Genomic DNA, 18,780 nt, shown 5'->3' with positions numbered 1-18,780 from the left:
AGGCTACAAAGATGGTCCAAGGGCTGGAACCCCTCTGCTCTGGAGCCAGGCTGGGAGAGCGGGGGGTGTTCACCTGGAGAGGAGAAGGCTCCAGGGACACCTCAGAGCCCCTTGTAGGGCCTAAAGGGGCTCCAGGAGAGCTGCAGAGGGACTGGGGACAAGGGATGGAGAGACAGGACACAGGGAATGGCTTCCCAGTGCCAGAGGGCAGGGCTGGATGGGATATTGGGAAGGAATTGTTCCCTGGGAGGGTGGGCAGGCCCTGGCACAGGGTGCCCAGAGCAGCTGTGGCTGCCCCTGGATCCCTGGCAGTGTCCAAGGCCAGGTTGGACATTGGGGCTTGGAGCAGCCTGGGACAGTGGAAGGTGTCCCTGCCCATGGCAGGGGCTGGAATGGGATGGTCAGTAAGGTTCATTGCAGACTCAAACCCTTCTGTGTTTCCATGATTCTGTGATAGCTGAGGCCAGAACAGCCAGTGGAGCCCAAACTCTGCCCTTGGGGACAGGGGCGTGCTCAGCGCCACAGGCTGCCCTGCGGTTGGATGCAGGACTCCAACTAGCTGCAGGACTGATGCCCAGAGGGTCTTAACCCCGGAGTGCCCCCTCTCACGACTGTCAGTGTCTGACATCTCCCTTCTCTGCCCAGGTTTGAGGCCCTGTTCACAGAGCTGGAGCAGAGGCGGGAGGAGCTGGGCATCGCCAGCTACGGCGCCTCGGTCACCACCATGGAAGAGGTGTTCCTCAGGTAGGTGGAGGGGTGACCAGTGCCCGTGTGCTTTGGTGATGTCCAGCACAGCTCTCCGGGGCACTTGTTGGCATTGGTCTCTTGGGTTTGGTTTCCCCAGCTCAGAAGAGCTGTATCCTGCCTGGATCTCTGTTTCATCACCCGCTTTGCCTCCTGGCACAGGGTTGGGAAGCTCGTGGACTCCAGCATGGATATCCAGGCCATCCAGCTGCCTGCTCTGCAGTACCAGCATGAGAGACGCTCCAACGACTGGGCCATGGATGACTCCAGCAGCCTGAGTGGCATGACGGACATGACAGATGACAGCGGGGCACTCATCACCGAGGACTGCTCCAGCATCAAGCTCAACACTGGGGTGAGTGCTGGGGGGGTCAGGGCAGCAGGAACGGGGAGGGGACATGTGAAGGGGGATTTGAAGTAGGGGTTACCAGGTGGAGCCTCCCCCACGGCTGCTCTTGTTGCACGTGGTTTGGAACATCAAACCGAAAGACCAGGTTGGGTTAGGACAAACAATTTTTAGGGTTGGTAGGGTTGGTCACTTCCATTCTCTTCATGTTAATCTTGGGGTCTGAGTTGCTCTTCAAGGTGTTCCAGGAGATCTAATGTGGTTTTCCATCTGCTGTTGTTCCATCACTTGGAAGGGAGATGAGGAAATCCATCTTCCTTCCCTTGCTCGTCCCTGGCAGCCCTTCATGCCCTGCTGCCTCTGCGCCTGTGATCAATGTCCCTTGTCTTCTCAAGGGCACATCTCAAAGGCAGAGGGGGAGAAGGACGTTGCTGGGTTTGAAAAGCAGAGAAGGTGCTTGCAGGGGCTGGGCTGGGCACTCAGGTGTCTCACCCGGTCACTCTGGCCGGCAGCTGCCCCGCAGTAATCCTGTTTGGGAACCTCAGCTGCTGGGAGGTGGAGGAAGGTAAAGGTCATGGCTAAAGCTGCTTTTAACACCTGAGTCACACCAAGGGACTCCAAGCCATGGAGGTGGATGTGCTGGAGCTGGGCAGCTGCCCTGCTAATCCCTTTATAGGCTTGGCTGGAGAGCAGGCTCTGCTGCGGGCTGGCAGCGTGCATGCAGGATGGGGGTGGTTTGGGGTCATCTTCCCCATCAGCTGCGTGGGATGATGTGTCCACAGCTGGCAGGGCTCACCTTGACCTGGCCTCTCTCCTCGCAGTTCTACCTGTGCTGCCAGCAGTTCTACGCCATGTTCATGAAGCGGGCCATGTACAGCTGGCGCAACTGGAAGATGGTGGCAGCGCAGTTCCTCGTGCCTCTGATCTTCACTGCCTTTGCCCTCATCGTGGCCAAGACCTTCCCGGGCCCACGGGACTCGTCCCTGCTGCGGCTGACACTGGAGCCCTACGGCCAGACCATCGTGCCCTTCTCGGTGTCGGGCACCGCGGGCCTGCCGCAGAGGCTGGGGGAGCAGTACGTGGAGCTGCTGGAAGCCCAGCGTCAGTCGCCACTGGAGGTGCTGGGTGAGGGCTCAGGGAGCACCCCTGGAGCAGGTGGTGCCCAGCAGGGTGTCCAGGGGCCACTGGTGTGGGTGGTTTAGGTCCCAGCTGCGGCGTATCCGATGCATTTCCTTCCTGCATGGGAGTGTCCCCTCCTTGGCAGGGCCTCTCCTTACCTGAGCAGAGCTGTCTTCTCCATAACCCCATGTTTGTGGCCACTGGAACAGGCTCCCCAGGGAAGTGGTCATGGCCCCAGTGCTCCCAGAGCTCAAGGAGCTTTGGACAATGCTCTCAGGGATGCACAGGGTGGGATTGTTGGGGTGTCCTGTGCAGGGCTGGGAGTTGAACTCGATGATCCTTGTGGGTCCTTTCCAACTCAGGAGATCCTACGGATCTGCATTTCTATGATCAGGACTAGGGTGGGCCACCAGGGCTGAGTCTGCCTGGGCTCCTCTCCAGCTGGCCTCAGTTAGCTCTGGTGTGATGGAGCCCGCCTGTAACAGCGGTGGTGTTTGGCAGGTGGGCTGGAGGAGTACCTCATCTCCCGAGCCTCTGAGGAGGGAGGAGCCTTCAACGAGCACTACATTGCAGCCGCCTCCTTCGAGGGAGCAGGGAACCGCACGCTGGTCACGGCGCTCTTCAACAACCAGGCCTACCACTCCCCGGCCACTGCCCTCATGCTGGCAGACAACGCCGTCCTCAGGGTGCTGGCAGGCCCCAACGCCTCCATCACCGTCACCAACTACCCCCAGCCCCGCAACATCACCGAGAAGGCCAAGGACCAGCTCATGGAGTACGTGTGATGGTGGCACCAGGCTCGCATTCCTGCTGGGGCTCAGGGCTCCCATGGTGCATGTTGGTTTGGTTGTACTGGGGTCAGTGGAGGAGCCAGGCTGAAGCTTCTCAGACTCAAATGTAGCTGTGATTGCACTCAGGAGGTCAGGGGAGCAAAGCTGTGGAGATGACTTACCTGCTGAGCCTGGCAGCCACGTCACCCCAGGCACATCTCAGAGGGTGGCTGTTCCCCTCAAGATACTGGTTGGGGTTACTTTTCCCCAGGTGCTCATAGGAGAGGAGGCCATGTGGCCATGCTCTTCACAAAACCTCCCATCCAGGGCCTCTGAACCTCACCTAGACCAGAGGGGCCATGTGTGGGGCCTTGCCAAGGCTGGGTGGAGGTTTGTGGTGTGCAGGGTGGGCTGTGCCTGCGGGATGATTGTCTCCCTTGAGTGTTTCTTCAGCAAGCCCAGAGTGGGTGTGCTGGCCACAGCTTCCTCAAGAGGGGCAGCAGAGGGGCAGCTCTGGTCTCTGCTCTCTGTAACCAGAGACAGGACCCCAAGGAACAGCTGGAGCTGTGTCAGGGCAGGCTCAGGCTGGAGATCAGGGAAAGGTTCTTTCCCCAGAGGGTGCTGGGCACTGCCCAGGCTCCCCAGGGAATGGGCATGGCCCCAAGGCTGCCAGAGCTCCAGGAGCGTTTGGACAGCGCTGCCAGGGATGCCCAGGGTGGGATTGTTGGGGTGTCTGTCCAGGGCCAGGGGCTGGACTGGATGATCCCTGTGGCTCCCATCTCACTGAGACTATTCTATGATTCTATGCTGGCCCTGTGTAGCCTCAGCACTGGTTTGCTGAGTTGTCCCTGCCCTAACGTGTCCCCCTGTCCCCACAGAGGCCAGACTGGGTTTGCCATTGCCATCAACCTGCTGTATGGCATGGCCTCGCTCGCCAGCACCTTCGCGCTGCTGCTGGTCAGCGAACGCGCCATCAAGGCCAAGCACGTCCAGTTTGTCAGCGGCGTTTACGTGGTCAACTTCTGGCTTTCTGCTCTGCTCTGGGACATCATCAACTTCCTCATCCCTTGTGCTCTGATGTTGGTGAGTCACCCCTGGCACCCCAATGCCCTCCCCGTTGGTGGGATCTCTGGGTGCTGCTCCTCTGGGGTACGTGTGGGTGCAGGGAGAAGGACAAGGCCACTGGCGTTGTCTCTGTAGAAAGGACCAGCAAGAAAGCTGTCCCTTGGTCCTGCTGGGAGCTGGACCATGGCCAACCAGCTGGGGCAGCTGCCTCTGGCAGCTGAACACTTGGCTGTTGGGACTAGAAAATGTTAAATCCATGGGATCTTGGAGAGGAATTCCCCAGATCTGCCCTTCTGCATCCCAGTCTGCAGAAGGGGCCTCCCCTGGGGGCAGCCATGGGCTGCTGGTAGCACTCATCCATGAGGGGTTGCTTGGGTCCTGGGCTGCTGGGACAAGGAGACATCACCTGAGGTCAAGCCAAATGTGTCTTCTCCCCACATTGCTGTGCCCCAGGTGATATTCCAAGCCTTCAACGTGCAAGCCTTCACCCAGGACAGCCACCTCGTTGATGTGATGCTGATCTTCCTCCTTTATGGCTGGGCCATCATCCCCCTCATGTACCTCCTCAGCTTCTTCTTCTCAGTGGCAGCCACAGCCTACACCCGTCTCACCATCTTCAACATCCTGTCCGGCACCGCCACCTTCCTCGCCGTCACCATCATGAGCATCCCAGGTGGGTCAGTGCCCTCTGCACCTGCCCAGCCATCACCAAGAAGCTCCAGCCCCCAGGGGGGCTCTCTCACCCCAGGGCTCTTCCCACAATAGCCATAAAACCCTGCAACAGTCCACTCCCACCCATTCTATGTAACAAAATATGTTTGGTTTCCCTCTAAACTTGGCAGTATCAGAGTTTTTTCCTCCCAAACCAGCAGTCTCTAATGCATTGATCCACCTGTTCTCCTGTTTCAGAGCTGGGTTTGGTGGACCTCTCCAAAACCCTGGATAAAGTTTTTCTCATCTTACCCAATTACTGCTTGGGCCAGTGCATCAGTGACTTCTACCAGAACTACGAGTTCATTCAGTTCTGCACCTCCTCCGTTGAAGCCATCTTCATCTGCAAGGCCTTCAGTGAGTCTCCATGTCCTCACCTGACCAGCCCCCACAGCCTGAAGGGGGTTGTGTGGGGTGGATGGTGGAACTGGGCAGATCTATGGGGCCTCTACCTGGGTAGTAGCTCCAGGTACCATTTTAGAGCAGAAACTGGGCAGCATATGAGGACACGCATAGGAAAAAGCTGCTTAACTGGATCACCTTACTCATGATTAGGAGGAAAATGTGGGCTAGGGGAAGTTTCACAGATGTGTAAAGAAATCCCAATCCCAAGATTGGTGTCCTCTGCCTGCCTCAACTGGGAATCTTCTGCCAGATCCCCTCCAGACCCAAATCCTCTTGTGGGAAGCATTGGAAGGAGCTTTGGGCAGGGAGCCAGTGTGGGATGGAGATGAGCCTGGCAAAGCTTTGGGCTCACAGCATCCTCTGGAGTTTATCTGCCCCTCCCCAGAGTGTGACTTGATCCAGGAGTTGATTTTGTTCCATCCCTCCTCAGATATCAGTTATCAGATGAACTACTTTTCCTGGGAGACCCCTGGAATCGGGCGGTACCTGACCTCCTTGGCCGTCCAGGGTTTCTCTTTCCTCTTCCTCCTCTTCCTCATTGAGACAAACCTTCTCTGGAGACTGAGAACTCTGGTCTGTGGCATCTGCAGGCGGCGGAAATGGGTGAGTGAAGCACGAGGGAGGGAGCAGTAACGTGCCCTCCAAACCCAGGCCAGCAGTCCCTGTGAGCTGGAGACAGACTCTCACCACCTCAATCATCTTCCCAGGGAGCATCCCCAGAGCTGGGAGGAGCCAGTCCTGTTAAGGGTACGGATTGGCAAAGGGAGTGAGGCATCCCCAGAGGTGGCTGATGGAAGGGGTGGATCCTGCCAGGACTGGGGACGCTGGAGGACCCCGTTCATCCCCCAGCAGCCAGGTGACAGCAGAGTGTGTCCTCCCCCTGTGTTTAGGTGGCCCTGCTGAACAGGGTGTCTGTGCTGCCAGAGGACAGGGATGTGGCAGATGAGAGGAAGAAGGTTTTGGAGTCGCCACCAGAACTGCTGTCGTCTCTCAGCAGCCCTCTGGTCATCAAGGAGCTCACCAAGGTGAGGAGAGATGACCTGAGCATCCTGCTGTCATCTGAGCCGTGTCCTCTGGGGGCTGGCAAAGCCTGCCATCGGCTGCTGGCACAGCCTGCCTTGCCGTGCCATCGGGCAGTGACACGTGGCTCGTGTGTGGTCTCCTCCAGGTGTACGACAGCCGGGAGTCCCTGCTGGCAGTGGACAGGATCTCCTTGGCCGTCAGCAAGGGGGAATGCTTTGGTCTCCTTGGCTTCAACGGAGCGGGCAAAACCACCACCTTCAAGATGCTGACGGGTGACGAGAGCATCACATCAGGGGATGCCTTTGTGGATGGCCACAGCATTCTGGCCAACATCAAGAAGGTACCCAGGGCTGCAGGGGTGAGGTGGTGTTGCAGACCCGTCCTGTGTTTGGCTGGGCTGAGCCACCCTGCAGGTGCCTCCAGAGGACATGGTTGCAGTTCCAGAGGCAGAGACAATATCCCAGGGACATTGTGTCCTTGGCTGGCTCAGCTCTCCGTTATCTGCCATGTGGAAACAGTCCCCTCTCCACTGGGATTGCAGATGTGATACAGATGGAGTCCAAACCTGGTGAGGGTGGCAAACCCTTCACCAAAGGGTTTACCTCCGTAACTGGAAATGTGGAAAATATTGGAGGATGGTCTCTAAAATGAGTGTTTCAAACCTTTCCAGACCTCTGCTAGGGGTCTTCTTGCTGGGAATTGCCCACTTGCTTTGGAAGAGGAGGAGATGAGCAGGGGTTAGGCTTTCGGTCCAGTCCTGGGATTCCTCCAGCACTGTCCCAGATTTCACAGAATATTCCGATTTGGAAGGAACCCACAAGGACCATTGAGTCCAACTCTTAAGTGAATGGGGACCCCAGACATAGAGAGCATTCCCTGAGAGCATGCCCCAAATTGCTTCCTTCCCTGGAACTGCCTTGTCTCATGCTCTTGTCCCTGGAAGTGACCAGGACATGGGGGAGGTACCATCCCTCCAGCGCTTTCTTTCTCCTGAGAGCCTGGGCCACCCAAAATGCTCCCTCGCAGTGAGGAACCAGCTTGGCACAGGCATTATGAGCCCACCCAGTTGCTGCCCAGAGACACATCTGTGTCCATCCCTGTCAGCCCAGCTTCTCCAGGGGGCATTTCCCTCACAGTCTCAGAGCTGCGGCTCAGTTCCTGTCACTCTGAGCAAAACCTCCCAGAGGAGCAGCAAAGCCTGCCCGTGAGCTGATTGCCGTGCCTTCCTCTCGGCCCAAGGTGCAGCAGCGCATCGGGTACTGCCCGCAGTTCGATGCCCTCCTGGAGCACATGACGGGGCGCGAGACGCTGAGCATGTACGCGCGGCTGCGCGGCATCCCCGAGCGCTACATCGGCAGCTGCGTGGAGAACATGCTGCGGGGGCTGCTGCTGGAGCCGCACGCCGACAAGCTCGTCAGGACCTACAGGTGAGAGCAGCCACGGACAAAGTGCTGCCCCTCCTCTCTCGTGATGCTCCCTGTGCTCCTATTGGGTCTCTGTCCCCGTTCCCGCTCCCATTTTCGGCTGCATGTTGGACTCGATGCTCTTGCGGGTCGTTTGCAACCTTAACGATTCTGTGATTCCTCCGCAGTGGTGGGAACAAGCGGAAGCTGAGTGCTGGCATTGCCCTCATTGGTGGCCCTCCTGTGATCTTCCTGGATGAGCCCTCCACTGGCATGGACCCCGTGGCCCGGCGCTTGCTCTGGGACGCAGTGACACGGACGCGGGAGTGTGGCAAATCCATCATCTTCACCTCCCACAGGTGACACTTGGCTGGGCAGGGCTTGGCACGAGAGATCAGGGAGAGTGGTGGGGTCCAAGGGATGGGACGCACCTCCAGGGCCTGGTGAGTGGGCATGCACAGCCAGTGACTGGCTTTACCCAGATCTCCCTCCTTGAAGAGTCCAGAGAGAAGGGAATACACCTCCAGGCGCTTCCCAGAAGCTTCTGCTTCTGTCCTGGCGCTTACATGCCCAGAGAAGCTGTGGTTGCCCCATCCCTGGAAGTGTTCAAGGGGAGTGCTGGACTGGGCTTGGAGCAGCCTATTCTAGTGGAAGGTGTCCCTGTTCATGGCAGGGGGTGGATCGAGATGAGCTTTAAGGTTCCTTCCAACCCAAACCATCCTGGGCTTCTCTGAACGAGTCCTGTCCTTCCTGCAGCATGGAGGAGTGCGAGGCGCTGTGCACACGATTGGCCATCATGGTGAATGGGCAGTTCAAGTGCCTGGGCAGCCCCCAGCACCTCAAAAGCAAGTTTGGCAGTGGATACACCTTGCTGGCCAAAACCCGGAGTGAGGAGGAGGGTGAGCTGCAGGCCTTCAAGGCCTTCGTGGAGAAGACTTTCCCAGGTACCGTGAGCTGCTGGAGCTGTTGCCCTCAAAGCAGGGGCTGGGTGTGAACTTCAGCACATTCCCTAACCCAGAGCCTCTCCCTGCTCGATTCCCCAGGCAGCGTCCTGAAGCACGAGCACCAGGGCATGGTGCATTACCACTTGACCAACAAGAACCTCAGCTGGGCACAGGTAAGGGGGTGCTGGGAACCCTTCTCCTGCCCCTTCCTGTGTGGTGCTTTGCTTTCGGTGATGCATCCTTCCCGCGCTGCATTCTGCTGTGGCACGGGTGGGCACAGCTTCCCCGTGCTGGCACCGCCCTGCTCCTGCCCCTTAGCCCCAGGGACCGCCTGGCAGTGGCTTCAGGTGGTGCCACGTAGGCACCGCGTGGTCCCACCTTTACCCAGCCTCTGCTGCTGCGGGGTCCCAGCCCAGGGACACTTAAAAAGCCCACAGTACAGATACAGTATGTAACCCTCTGCATACAGTATACAGAGTTGCCTATAGAGTATATACATGGTATATCTCTATATACACTATCTGTCTATATGTACATTATCTATATATAAATACATGTATAGGACAGATATTCATAGTGTACAGATAATTTTCATATGCAGTATCTAAGTATATATATATTTTTATGTATCTATTATATGCACTGGATGTAGTGTATATAATATACTGAATATTGTATATATACAATATATACTATATTATATACTCTATAGGGTGTAAGGTAATACTCTATACAGATTATGTACTCTGGAGTTCATACTCTATATCAAGTATATAGTATAGTGTATAGAGTATATATAGAGTACACAGTATACAGATTATATAAAAACTATGTATAGGATTATATAAAAACTAGAGCGAGTGAGTTTATAAATATATATATGTAGTGAAGTGTAAAAATGATCTGTATGCTATATACAGATAGTTATGTATAGTGTATCCTATGTAGTTTTTTCTTTATTATATTAAGATTTTATATATATAATGCATTAGCAGAAACCTTGGGCAGGGATTCAAGGCCAGATACGTGTGTATATATGTAAATATATATATATGTGTGTGTGTATATATGTATGCATTTATCACATATGTGTAAAACAATCATATCCACAGCATATATTTTTAAATGGTGTCAGATATTCCTGGCTTCTCCCCACTCTCCTGCTCGGGAAGGTGTCATTTTCCTCGGTCTCCCTGGAGAAAAAAGCTTTCTGTTTTCCCTGCCACAGCTTGGGGATTCCTCTGTCACAGCCTGCGGTTCCCTGTCACAGCCTATCTGGGAGATCCCTATCATAGTGTGGTGTTCCCTGTCACAGCCTGGGGTTCCCCCTGGGGTCCTGGGGGTCCCTCCACCAAGTCACTCTGCCCTCCCTTGCAGGTCTTTGGGGCCCTGGAGAAAGCCAAAGAGAAGTATCGCTTGGAGGACTACTCGGTGAGCCAGATCTCCCTGGAGCAGGTCTTCATGAGCTTCACTCGCTTCCAGCACTACACAGAGGACAGAGGGAAATGAGCCCCTCCGGTGCCCTTCGTCACGGACTGGCCCTCAGCCTATACATAGTATATATAGAGACAGTAATTTATATATCAGCGTGTCTTAAATACTGTATAAATGTAAAACTTTTCACCAGGGAGGGGTGAGAGAGAGGATGGCAGTGCTCCTGCTGCTGGCACCGGCTCTGGGCACGCATGGGTGTGCGCATGTGACACTGCCACTCTCCAGCCTTCATCCATCCACACAGCAAAAAAATTCCGCCCAAAAAGCCGGGAGGAGCCTGGAAGGGTGGAGAGGGGTGTTGGACTTGGGCTGGCAGAGGAGGAGCAGGATCCCCCCTGCTCCCCCCTTCCCTGCCTGTCGCTCACACCCAGCAGGATGCTGCCCCGTGGTCCTCACCCGCATGTCCATGTGTTGTTTGGTGGTTGCTCGTGGTTTAGCCGGAGGCTGTCACCTAGCTCAGATCCAAACCGTCCCTGGGGTCGGTAGGAGGCACTGGGATCGCCCGTGGGAGCACTTCGTGTCCAGCCGGCAGGGGGACAGCTCAGCTCCTGTCTGGCACCTGCCTGGCATGGGAAAGAGGAGGCTCTGTCTCCTTTAACTGCTTGGGAAAACTCTGTCTCCTCCTGCCTGCTTGCCAAGCCTGGCCCGAGGAGCTGGCACTGGCCCCAGCCGTGCAAGGGGAGCTGTGTGGTGCCAGGAGCTGGCACTGGGTGAGAGGTAGGACGTGGTGCTGGAGCAATGCCCAGAGTTTGGCCCCGGGAACAGCACGTAATGGGCACGGCTGGGGAGCCAGAGCTGGAGGCAGCAAGGGGCGAGGGGTGCCCAGGGACACTGCTGGGAGGGGGGAGAGGTGCCACAAGGTCCCTGGGGACGCTGCTGGGTTGTGTGAGAGGTGCTGCAGGGTCTTGGCTGTGCTCTGTGGGATGGGTGTGAAGTGTCACAGGGTGCCCAGGGACACTGCTGGCCTCAGTGTTGTGCCCATGCAGGGGTTCTGCCAGCAGCACTGCCCTGCACTGTGCAGTGCAGCCACGGGACCAGTGTGAAGCCAGCCATGCCCTCACTGTGCCCATGTCCTGCTGAGCTCACCCCTTACACCCCACACAGCTCCAACCAGACCGTATCTGTCCTGCATCCCCCTTCTCATCCCCTCTGCCCCTCACCAGGCTGCTCCAGCAGTAGGCAGGGAGCAAAGGGCCTGTCCTGCCCCTGCCTGGCTCCGCGATGCTGCTGGGCACCAGCATTGCCCAGTCCTGCCTGGGCCCAGTTGGAGGAGGCAATTTCTTTTTGGAGTTTGCCAGTGGCAGGGTTGGTGGGGGTTTTTTGTTTGTTTGTTGGAAATCTGTGTTGATTCTTGTCTGTCTTTAACTAGTCCCTGTGTCACCTGGGCCAGCCCCTCGGGCGCTGCCCCACGATCAATGCAGAGCTATTTGCACTATAGTACTACACACAATTGCACATAACTAATTAATATTTATGGCAAGGGGGGCTGTTTCCCTCCCAGTGATTGCATTGTCAGGGGTTGGATTATATTTTTGGGTTGGGTTTTCATTTTTTTTCCTTGTGACTGACTCATTCTTTCCTGTTCCATTTCTTCCCTTTGCCTAATGTTGTTGTTCAGAACGATGGTGCATCATGTTACTAAGAATTTCCCCAGATCTTAAAGATGTGTGTTTTTATTAGTCAGCAGCCAGCAGGTGGATGGCCTCCCTGGACACCTTGGAGCCCTTTGGAGCTGCTGGCAGGAAGGGGTTGCTCCCTGGGAGCATCCTGGGGGACAGCAGAGCCAGCCACTGGCAGGGCACCATGCAGGGGAGAATCCCAGCACCAGTGACTTTCCCAGGGAGGGAAGACAAAGGGAGATGCTTTTTGCTGGGAGGGTGCCTGAGGTGCTGAAACTCCCAGTAACTGTTTTTCCTGGAAAGGGAAGTACAGCAGGATGTAGTAGAGCCTCCCAGGCTTTGCCTGGGATGTGGAACAGTGGCAATGTGGAGGCTTCAGGGGGTGAGATGCAAAATTGCCACGGGCTGGCAGTGCCCTGAGCACAGCAGCAATCGTCCATGTCCTGTTGGCACTGGTGCCCCTGCAAGGTTTGGTGCTGGGGTGGGGGCACGGAAGCAGCGTAACCCCCACTCTGCCCACGAGTCCATGGCAAGGATGACATGCCCTGACCCCAGCCCTCCATCACTCTGGGGCCATCCTGACCTCAATGAAGGAAGCATTATGGAAGCAGCATGTCCCTGGCCGCAGGGCTGGAACACCCTGCCTGTCAGCAAGGCGGGCACTGTGGGCTGTGCATGGTGCTGCTCCCAATTTCAGTCACAGCCACAATGCCAGGCGTGCCAGCCCGGGGCAGGAGCAGGACCAGGAGTGCTCCATGGGCATGTGCTGCCAGGGGCACAGCTGCTGCTGGCACTTCTCTGGCCTCCCAGGTGGGAGAAGCAACACGGCTCCTGGGCGGCTTCTACTCCCCACTGGCTGCAGTGTGGTTGTTATTCCCAGCATAGGAATAATAAAGATGATTTTTTTTTTCCAGTGGGTGTTTCCTGGCCTCCTTTGGACTCAGACTCTGTTCAGCCTGTGCTGGCCTCCTGCTCTCTGCTTCGGGGAGAAGGATGAGGGGGTAGAGGGGTGTCCTACAAAACCAGAACTGGAAAGGCTCAGTGCAGCTTGGAAAAGCCCAGCAGCTGAGGAGTTTTTGTGGGGAAGCAGAAATGGGAGTCCCCTTCCTTTCTGCCTCAGGCAGCCACAGCTATCCTCTCTCAGCTCCCCCAGACAACCACAGGTGAGGGGGAGACCTCAAGCTTGGCACTCAAAATGCCTTTTGGCCTCCATGGCAGTGTCAGACTGGCCCTGGCACTCCCACTCCTGCAGCTGTGCCCGCCTACACGCTGCAGCCCGGCTCTGGAGCACAGCCAGGGTGCTCAGCCCCCTGCAGATGCCCATATGCCCCCCCAAACATCACCTAAGACAGCACCAGCCCCTCGCTGAGCCCTGGGAGATGAGGCAGCATGGGGGCAAGGATGCAGCTCCAAGGAAGGGGATCTCCAACCCCTTGAATCCACAGACGCCAGGTACCCACTGAGCCACGAACCAGCTGGGAGCACCCCCTCTCCAGGGCATGACGCTGCACCCCCCTGCTTCCCCCTCTTCCCCATCCCACAAGCGCAGCTCCACGGGCAGTTTCAGCGCTTTATTGTCTGGCGGTCCTGCTACAGCCCCCCACTGTCCTCCCCGTGGCTACGGCTGCAGGGGGGAGCCGCTCCCTCGTGCCCAGCATGGCACCGCAGTGTCCCTGGGAGCTGGAGGCTGCAGGAGCTGCAGCAGTCCGAGAACTGGCACTTAAGGAATCCTGGCTGGGGCCGCACGCTGCTCCTCTGCCGGGCACAGGGAGGGCACGCGGCCAGGCATGGCTGTGGTCCGGTCCTGCTGGGCTGGGTCACTCCACTTCGGGCATCTTTTAAAAATGTGGTTCAAAAACGCCACCGGTTCTGGGTTGTGACCAGGTGCTCGCAGCTTCGGTTCTCTTAAAAAGAAACCAAACGCAACCTTTTCTTCCCTTTTATGAGCAGTTCTCGATTTTGGCCAGAAATTGCTGTGCCCACCACTCCTCCAGGTCGATGGGAACGAAGTCTGAAAGAGAGTGGAGGGAGAGAGGGGAGCAGGTGGAGCAGAGCTCTGGGTGCTCCCCACCAAACCACCAGAAAAAACCATAGAATCACAGAATACCCTGAGCGGGAAGGGACCCACAGGGATCATCCAGTCCCACCCTGGCCCTGCACAGACACCCCAACAACCCCACCCTGGGCATCCCTGGCAGCGCTGTCCAAACGCTCCTGGAGCTCTGGCAGCCTCGGGGCCGTGCCCATTCCCTGGGGAGCCTGGGCAGTGCCCAGCACCCTCTGGGGAAAGAGCCTTTCCCTGATCTCCAGTCTAATGACACCCCCAGGTTTCCCCCACCCCTGTGCCATGTCCCCAGAAGGCCAGACTGGGTTTACAGGGATACTCTCTTCCTGGGGGAGCTCTCAGCTGCTGCAAGAGCCCCCAGGCTGCTGCCACTGCCCTGACTCCAGGTGCCACCAGACAAATGTTGTCCCCATGACTGACTGGTCCTGCTGGCCCCAGGAGAAGCAGGTCCCCACGGGGATCTCCTCTCGCTCCAGCATGATGCTGAACCCCTTGGTGGCTGGAGAAGGTCTGAATCCCAGAGGAGTCAGCATCCAGGTGTCCTCCAAGAGACACAGTGGGACATCCCCACCACAGTGCCTGGGGCCAGCTGTCTCCCCCCAGCACCCCCAGAGTGACCTCAGCACCAGCAGGACAGACCCAGCCCCTCTGGCACATCCAGCACTGGAATCCTCCTCCTCCTTCCACCACAGCCATGCTCAGGTGCAGGCTGAGCCCAGAGCAGCCCATTGCACCCCGAGCCTGATGCACCCCAAAGTGCCACAACCACTTCCCACTTACTTTTGAGTCCGGGGTTGGGGGTTTTCTCCACGTACTGCACAGGGCCGCAGGCGCTCTCCCCACTCCGGCTGCCGTCCAGCTGCTGCTCTACCTGCTGCCAGGCTGGGGAGGGGGAACAAGCACTGGGTGGGTTTGGGATGGGGGTTCCCGGTGTGGGGGGCTGCGGGACAGGAGCAGGAAGCAGAGCAAAGGAGGGCAAGTCCCCAGGATGGGGACTCCATCCCTGCCACCGATGTCCCCAGCGTGGTGTGGGTGCTGGGGAGGGACTCCACATGCTCCAGCTCCCCTGGGCGCTGCCGCAAGGACGCTCTGCCCTCACCTTCATAGACAAAGCGGACGTTCTCCTCGTGGGCCAGGGTGTAACACTCTTCAGGGGCCGAGATCTGCTGCAGCAGCAGCGGGGGCCTCTTGCCATTCACTCTGTTGAAGACGAGTTTCTGCGCTGGGCTATGGAGGGAGGGAAGCAAGGGGGGTGAGGGCACAGGCAGCTCTGCCCACCCCAGCAAGAACTGGGGCGGTTCAGGTGTCCTGGGCTGTCCCATGGTGCACACACTGACCCACAGCTGTGGTCACCCAGCCCTGTCCCCAAGGACTGGGATGGAAAGGGACCCAGCTCCCAGGGATAGGGGATTCTGACACAGGAGGGGTGCAAGGGGAGCTCCCTGGGGAAAAGCATCAGCTGCCCACCTCCCACTTAGCACCAAGGGCAGTCCCTAAAATAAAGAATCTGCCACCAAAATTGCAGGAATATTAGGAAATGGAAGTGAAATCCAGTTAGGTACTGGACAGGGGATGTGCCATCCTCTGCAGATGAAGCACCCAGGTTCACTGCAACAGCTCTGGCCCCAGCATGTCCCCAAGGTGCCCCAGGACCGGGATGTAACCCTTTGTCAAGTGGGAGCAGGTCAGGCTTCCTCAGAGCTGGGATCCCCTCTGGCGAGGGGCACTTCAACCAACCCCTGCCTGGACACAGCAACAGCCACCAGAGCTAAAGGAAAAACTTGGGATGAGACCTGAGAGCATGTTCAGTGCAAAACTCCAGTATTTTGGCTTTTCTGCCCAGCTCCAGGGCAGGACATGTCTGCAACAGCCACGTTTCTCATGGGACAAAGTCTAAGGGGCCCTAGGAGTAGGTTTGGAGGGCAGGAGAGACTGGGAGCAGGCAGCTCCTGCAGATCTGCAGGCAGGGGCAGGGAAGGGCAGTGACCCTCAAGCCCCCACAGCCCGGGGCAGTGGGCAAGCAGGAGGAAGGCAAGAGTGGTAGAAGCCACTCCAGTGAATTACAGGGATCCTGGGAAGGAGAGGAACTGGGTGGGGGGACAGGGGGTGGCTCTTATCCATTTCTTGGAGCTGGAGAGGACGTGCAGAACTAGCGGGGTCCCACCGCCCTGTCTGGGTGTGCTTTGACCCCAGCCCACCAGCCGGGAAAGGGTCTCCTTAGGGATCCCATCATCACCTCCCAGCCACTGGAATACCCCTCAGCACCCACCCGGCAGCTCCAGGTGCTGCTGCTGCTGCTGGACGCTGGAATTCTCCCAGGAAGTGCCCCCCCGGCTTTAGGGGCAGAGGGGATCGCCAGCTCCGCGTGGGCTCCGCGGCCCCCGTGGGTGCGCGGCGCGGCCAAGGCGGGCGGTGACACCGCGGGGCCGGCGCTGGCCCCGCCGCCGGTTTGTGCAATCGGGGCCGTCCGCGGGGCGGGCGCGGGGGGGTTGGACAAGCCCGGCCCCGGCTCTGCCCCGCACCGGGGACCCCCCCGCGCCGCCTCCTTGGCGTGACCCCACCGATCCCGCTCCCCGCGATTTTTTGGGGACGACCCGTGGGAAGGAGGAGGGGCAGCGACTCCGGCGTGTCCCCGGCGCGGGGCGGCCCACGCCACGCGTGTACAGAGCTCCGCGGGACGCGTGCGGGCACCGGCACGGCTGAGACCCCCGGGGCCAGCGGCACCGAGCGGAGACCCCCGGGTCCCCCTCCCGCCTCCCGTCAGGCGGCCCGGCCGTCCCGCTCCCCTTCCCAAGGTCACGGCCCGGCCGCCCCGGTGCCGGTCCCCTTCCCAAGGTCACGGCGGCGCGCGGGGCTTACCTGGCGGGGGGCCACGGGCCGGGCTGCGGCCGCCCCCGCAGCTCGCCCAGTTTGCTGCTCTCCACCGCCTGCTGCGTGGGACCTGCGGGGGGTGCGGGGCGTCAGGGGGGAGCGGCGCGGGGCGGGACGGGACAGCACGGAGCCCCCGCGCCCCCCCGGCCCCGCGCCCCCCGGTACCTGTGCGGCGCTGCGTGGCGAGCTTGCTGGGGCCCCGCGTCAGCGTGTACATCCTGCGGGCCCCGGCCCCCGGCCCGCCGCCCCCGCCCGAGTGCCGCGCGCGCCCCTCGCCGGGGCCTTTAACGGGCCGGGCCGGGCCGGGCGGCCCCGGCAGCACCGACACGCCCCCGCGCTTAAAGGGACCGCGGGGCGCGCCTGGGGCGCGGCCACAGCGCTCGGCCGTTCGGGGGGCGCAGGGGACACGCGCGGGATAGGTCGGGGGAACGGGTGGGAGGCGTCCGGGGACGCATGCGACACATGCGTGCCGTGTAAGGGACATGTCTGGGTCGTGGGGACACGTGGGGGACACGGCCGGAACATATCGGGGGCACGCGCGGGATGTGGGACACACAGGGGACACGCGGGACACATCGGGTGTACGTGTGGGAGGGGCGCGGGATGCACGGGGCACACAAGGGACACACGTGGGATGTGGGGACGCTCGTCTCACACACAGGGGATGTGGGGACACACAGCGGACATTCATGGGATACATTTGGGGCATGTGTGCCATGTGGGAACACACACTGGAGACACGCTGGACGTGTCAGGGGTGCACGTGGGGGATCAATGAGGACACACAGGATGCAGGGAAACACAAGCAGGGCACATGTTGTTGGGGGCACATGTGGGGACATTACATGGGACATGCATAGGACACATCAGGGGCACACGTGGGATGTGGAGGGCACGCAGGAAACACACTGGGGATGCACGTGGGACACAGAGGGGACATGTGGGAGACACAGGACACTCACAGGACACATGGAATGCACACAAGGGACACTGGAACGTGCGGGGCTCAAGTAGGGGGGAGGGCACAGGAGGCACGTAGGGCACAAGATGGCACAGGCACACCGGGGACACGGGAGTCACAGGAAACTCGGAGGGGACCTGCACGGGGACATTTAGGAGACAGGACACTGGAGCCATGGCATACACAGGGGACAGATAGGGGTCATGCCTGGGACACAAAGGACCCAGGCAGGGAAAAGTGAAGGGATGCAGAGGCAGGGGCTGAGGTGCCACCCCCACGGAGACAGCGCTGCGACGAGTCCTGAGCTGCACATCCCATGACTAGCGCAGGAAGCCGGAGTGGGCAGCCGCGTCCCGGCCAGCACGGTGACCTTTGGAGCGGGGAGGTCCCTCCAAAGTGTCCCCACGTGGCGGGAGGTGCAGACCCAGGACACGATCCCGAACGTGTCCACCGGCCACCCCTGTGGCACTCAGAGTTTTGGGGAGAGACCGTGTGACAAACACACTGGCGTCTCAGGGAGGCTCCAGCCTGGCTCCAGGGGCTGCAAAGCCACCCCACGAGGGTGACCTTTGCCTTTCCGCCACGTTGCCACGGTAGTGGCCAGGGAGGGAGGGCTGCAGGAGGGTGCCTCCCATGAAAGCCCAGCAGCGCCTGACCCTGGTGGGTGCCAGGCACCCGTGGGCCCCTCGCGGGTGTGCATCCAGTGCTGTCACCCCCAACCCTGTTACTGTGCCTAAATACAACCCTGACCTGCGGGATGTCACCACCGGCTGTCACCCTCCCTGTCACGTGCTGGGGGCTGTGCCTCAGTTTTCCCCCGGACCTTCCCGGGGTTTATAAGTGCCTGTTGGCGCATCCCTGAGCTTTTAGGCGCTTGGAAGGGCTGAACCCCTAACCCTTGTGCTCCAGAGGGATCCCTCCAGTCCTCCACCACCAGTGACAGCTGTCGCGGAAAGGGTGGGTGGGGGTCCCCCGTCACTCCCATTTTCCCGGGGTGTCCGCGCGAAGCCTCAGTTTGCCGCTGCCGAGGGGTGCCGGTGCGCGGCGGGGGCGCGGCATCACCCCGGGCCGGGGTCCCCGCGGGGCCGGGCGGGTGCGAGAGGCGGCGGGGCGGGATCGCTGGCGGCCGCGCCGCTGGTGTAGTGGTATCATGCAAGATTCCCATTCTTGCGACCCGGGTTCGATTCCCGGGCGGCGCACATCCCTTTTCCTTCTTCCTGCCTTTTTCCCCACCCGCCGT

General features: G+C 59.3%; 2 protein-coding genes and 1 non-coding gene across 3 annotated transcripts in view; 2 read left to right on the top strand and 1 right to left on the bottom strand.

Moving 5' to 3' along the window:
- ABCA3 (ATP binding cassette subfamily A member 3) overlaps positions 1 to 12,552 on the top strand; it is a 32,645-nt gene extending 20,093 nt beyond the window's left edge. The window contains exons 17-31 of the mRNA XM_032125720.1: positions 646 to 744; positions 907 to 1,099; positions 1,912 to 2,215; positions 2,711 to 2,984; positions 3,858 to 4,062; positions 4,498 to 4,717; positions 4,954 to 5,112; positions 5,591 to 5,763; positions 6,051 to 6,185; positions 6,329 to 6,523; positions 7,423 to 7,610; positions 7,775 to 7,945; positions 8,343 to 8,530; positions 8,630 to 8,703; positions 9,908 to 12,552. Of these exons, the coding sequence (XP_031981611.1) occupies positions 646 to 744; positions 907 to 1,099; positions 1,912 to 2,215; positions 2,711 to 2,984; positions 3,858 to 4,062; positions 4,498 to 4,717; positions 4,954 to 5,112; positions 5,591 to 5,763; positions 6,051 to 6,185; positions 6,329 to 6,523; positions 7,423 to 7,610; positions 7,775 to 7,945; positions 8,343 to 8,530; positions 8,630 to 8,703; positions 9,908 to 10,039 (2,710 nt within the window). The 3' untranslated portion in view covers positions 10,040 to 12,552. The remainder of the gene's footprint in view (positions 1 to 645; positions 745 to 906; positions 1,100 to 1,911; positions 2,216 to 2,710; positions 2,985 to 3,857; positions 4,063 to 4,497; positions 4,718 to 4,953; positions 5,113 to 5,590; positions 5,764 to 6,050; positions 6,186 to 6,328; positions 6,524 to 7,422; positions 7,611 to 7,774; positions 7,946 to 8,342; positions 8,531 to 8,629; positions 8,704 to 9,907) is intronic.
- A 647-nt stretch (positions 12,553 to 13,199) lies between these two features.
- On the bottom strand, positions 13,200 to 16,855 carry MCRIP2 (MAPK regulated corepressor interacting protein 2). The gene is made up of 5 exons (XM_032126246.1): positions 16,745 to 16,855; positions 16,568 to 16,649; positions 14,808 to 14,935; positions 14,489 to 14,590; positions 13,200 to 13,654 (listed from the first exon to the last, which is right to left on the bottom strand). Exons 1-5 carry the CDS (start codon positions 16,794 to 16,796, stop codon positions 13,584 to 13,586), a joined length of 435 nt encoding a protein of 144 aa, XP_031982137.1. The 5' UTR covers positions 16,797 to 16,855; the 3' UTR covers positions 13,200 to 13,583.
- A 1,813-nt stretch (positions 16,856 to 18,668) lies between these two features.
- On the top strand, positions 18,669 to 18,739 carry TRNAG-CCC. The gene has a single exon. It is a non-coding gene; the product is annotated as a tRNA-Gly (tRNA).
- The last annotated feature ends 41 nt before the right edge of the window (positions 18,740 to 18,780 follow it).

Source organism: Corvus moneduloides, chromosome 16, assembly GCF_009650955.1.
Source record: "Corvus moneduloides isolate bCorMon1 chromosome 16, bCorMon1.pri, whole genome shotgun sequence".
Classification (NCBI taxonomy): domain Eukaryota; kingdom Metazoa; phylum Chordata; class Aves; order Passeriformes; family Corvidae; genus Corvus; species Corvus moneduloides.
Note: the sequence above shows the minus strand (reverse complement) of the source record. Positions and strands in the feature narration are given on the sequence as shown.

Coding starts and splice junctions, on each gene's coding strand:
- MCRIP2 (XM_032126246.1), bottom strand. CDS start 16,796: ATGTACACGCTGACGCGGGGCCCCAGCAAGCTCGCCACGCAGCGCCGC. Junction 16,650..16,744: donor CGCCACGCAGCGCCGCACAG/GTACCGGGGGGC, acceptor CACCCCCCGCAG/GTCCCACGCAGCAGGCGGTG. Junction 13,655..14,488: donor CCCCAACCCCGGACTCAAAA/GTAAGTGGGAAG, acceptor ACTCTCTTTCAG/ACTTCGTTCCCATCGACCTG.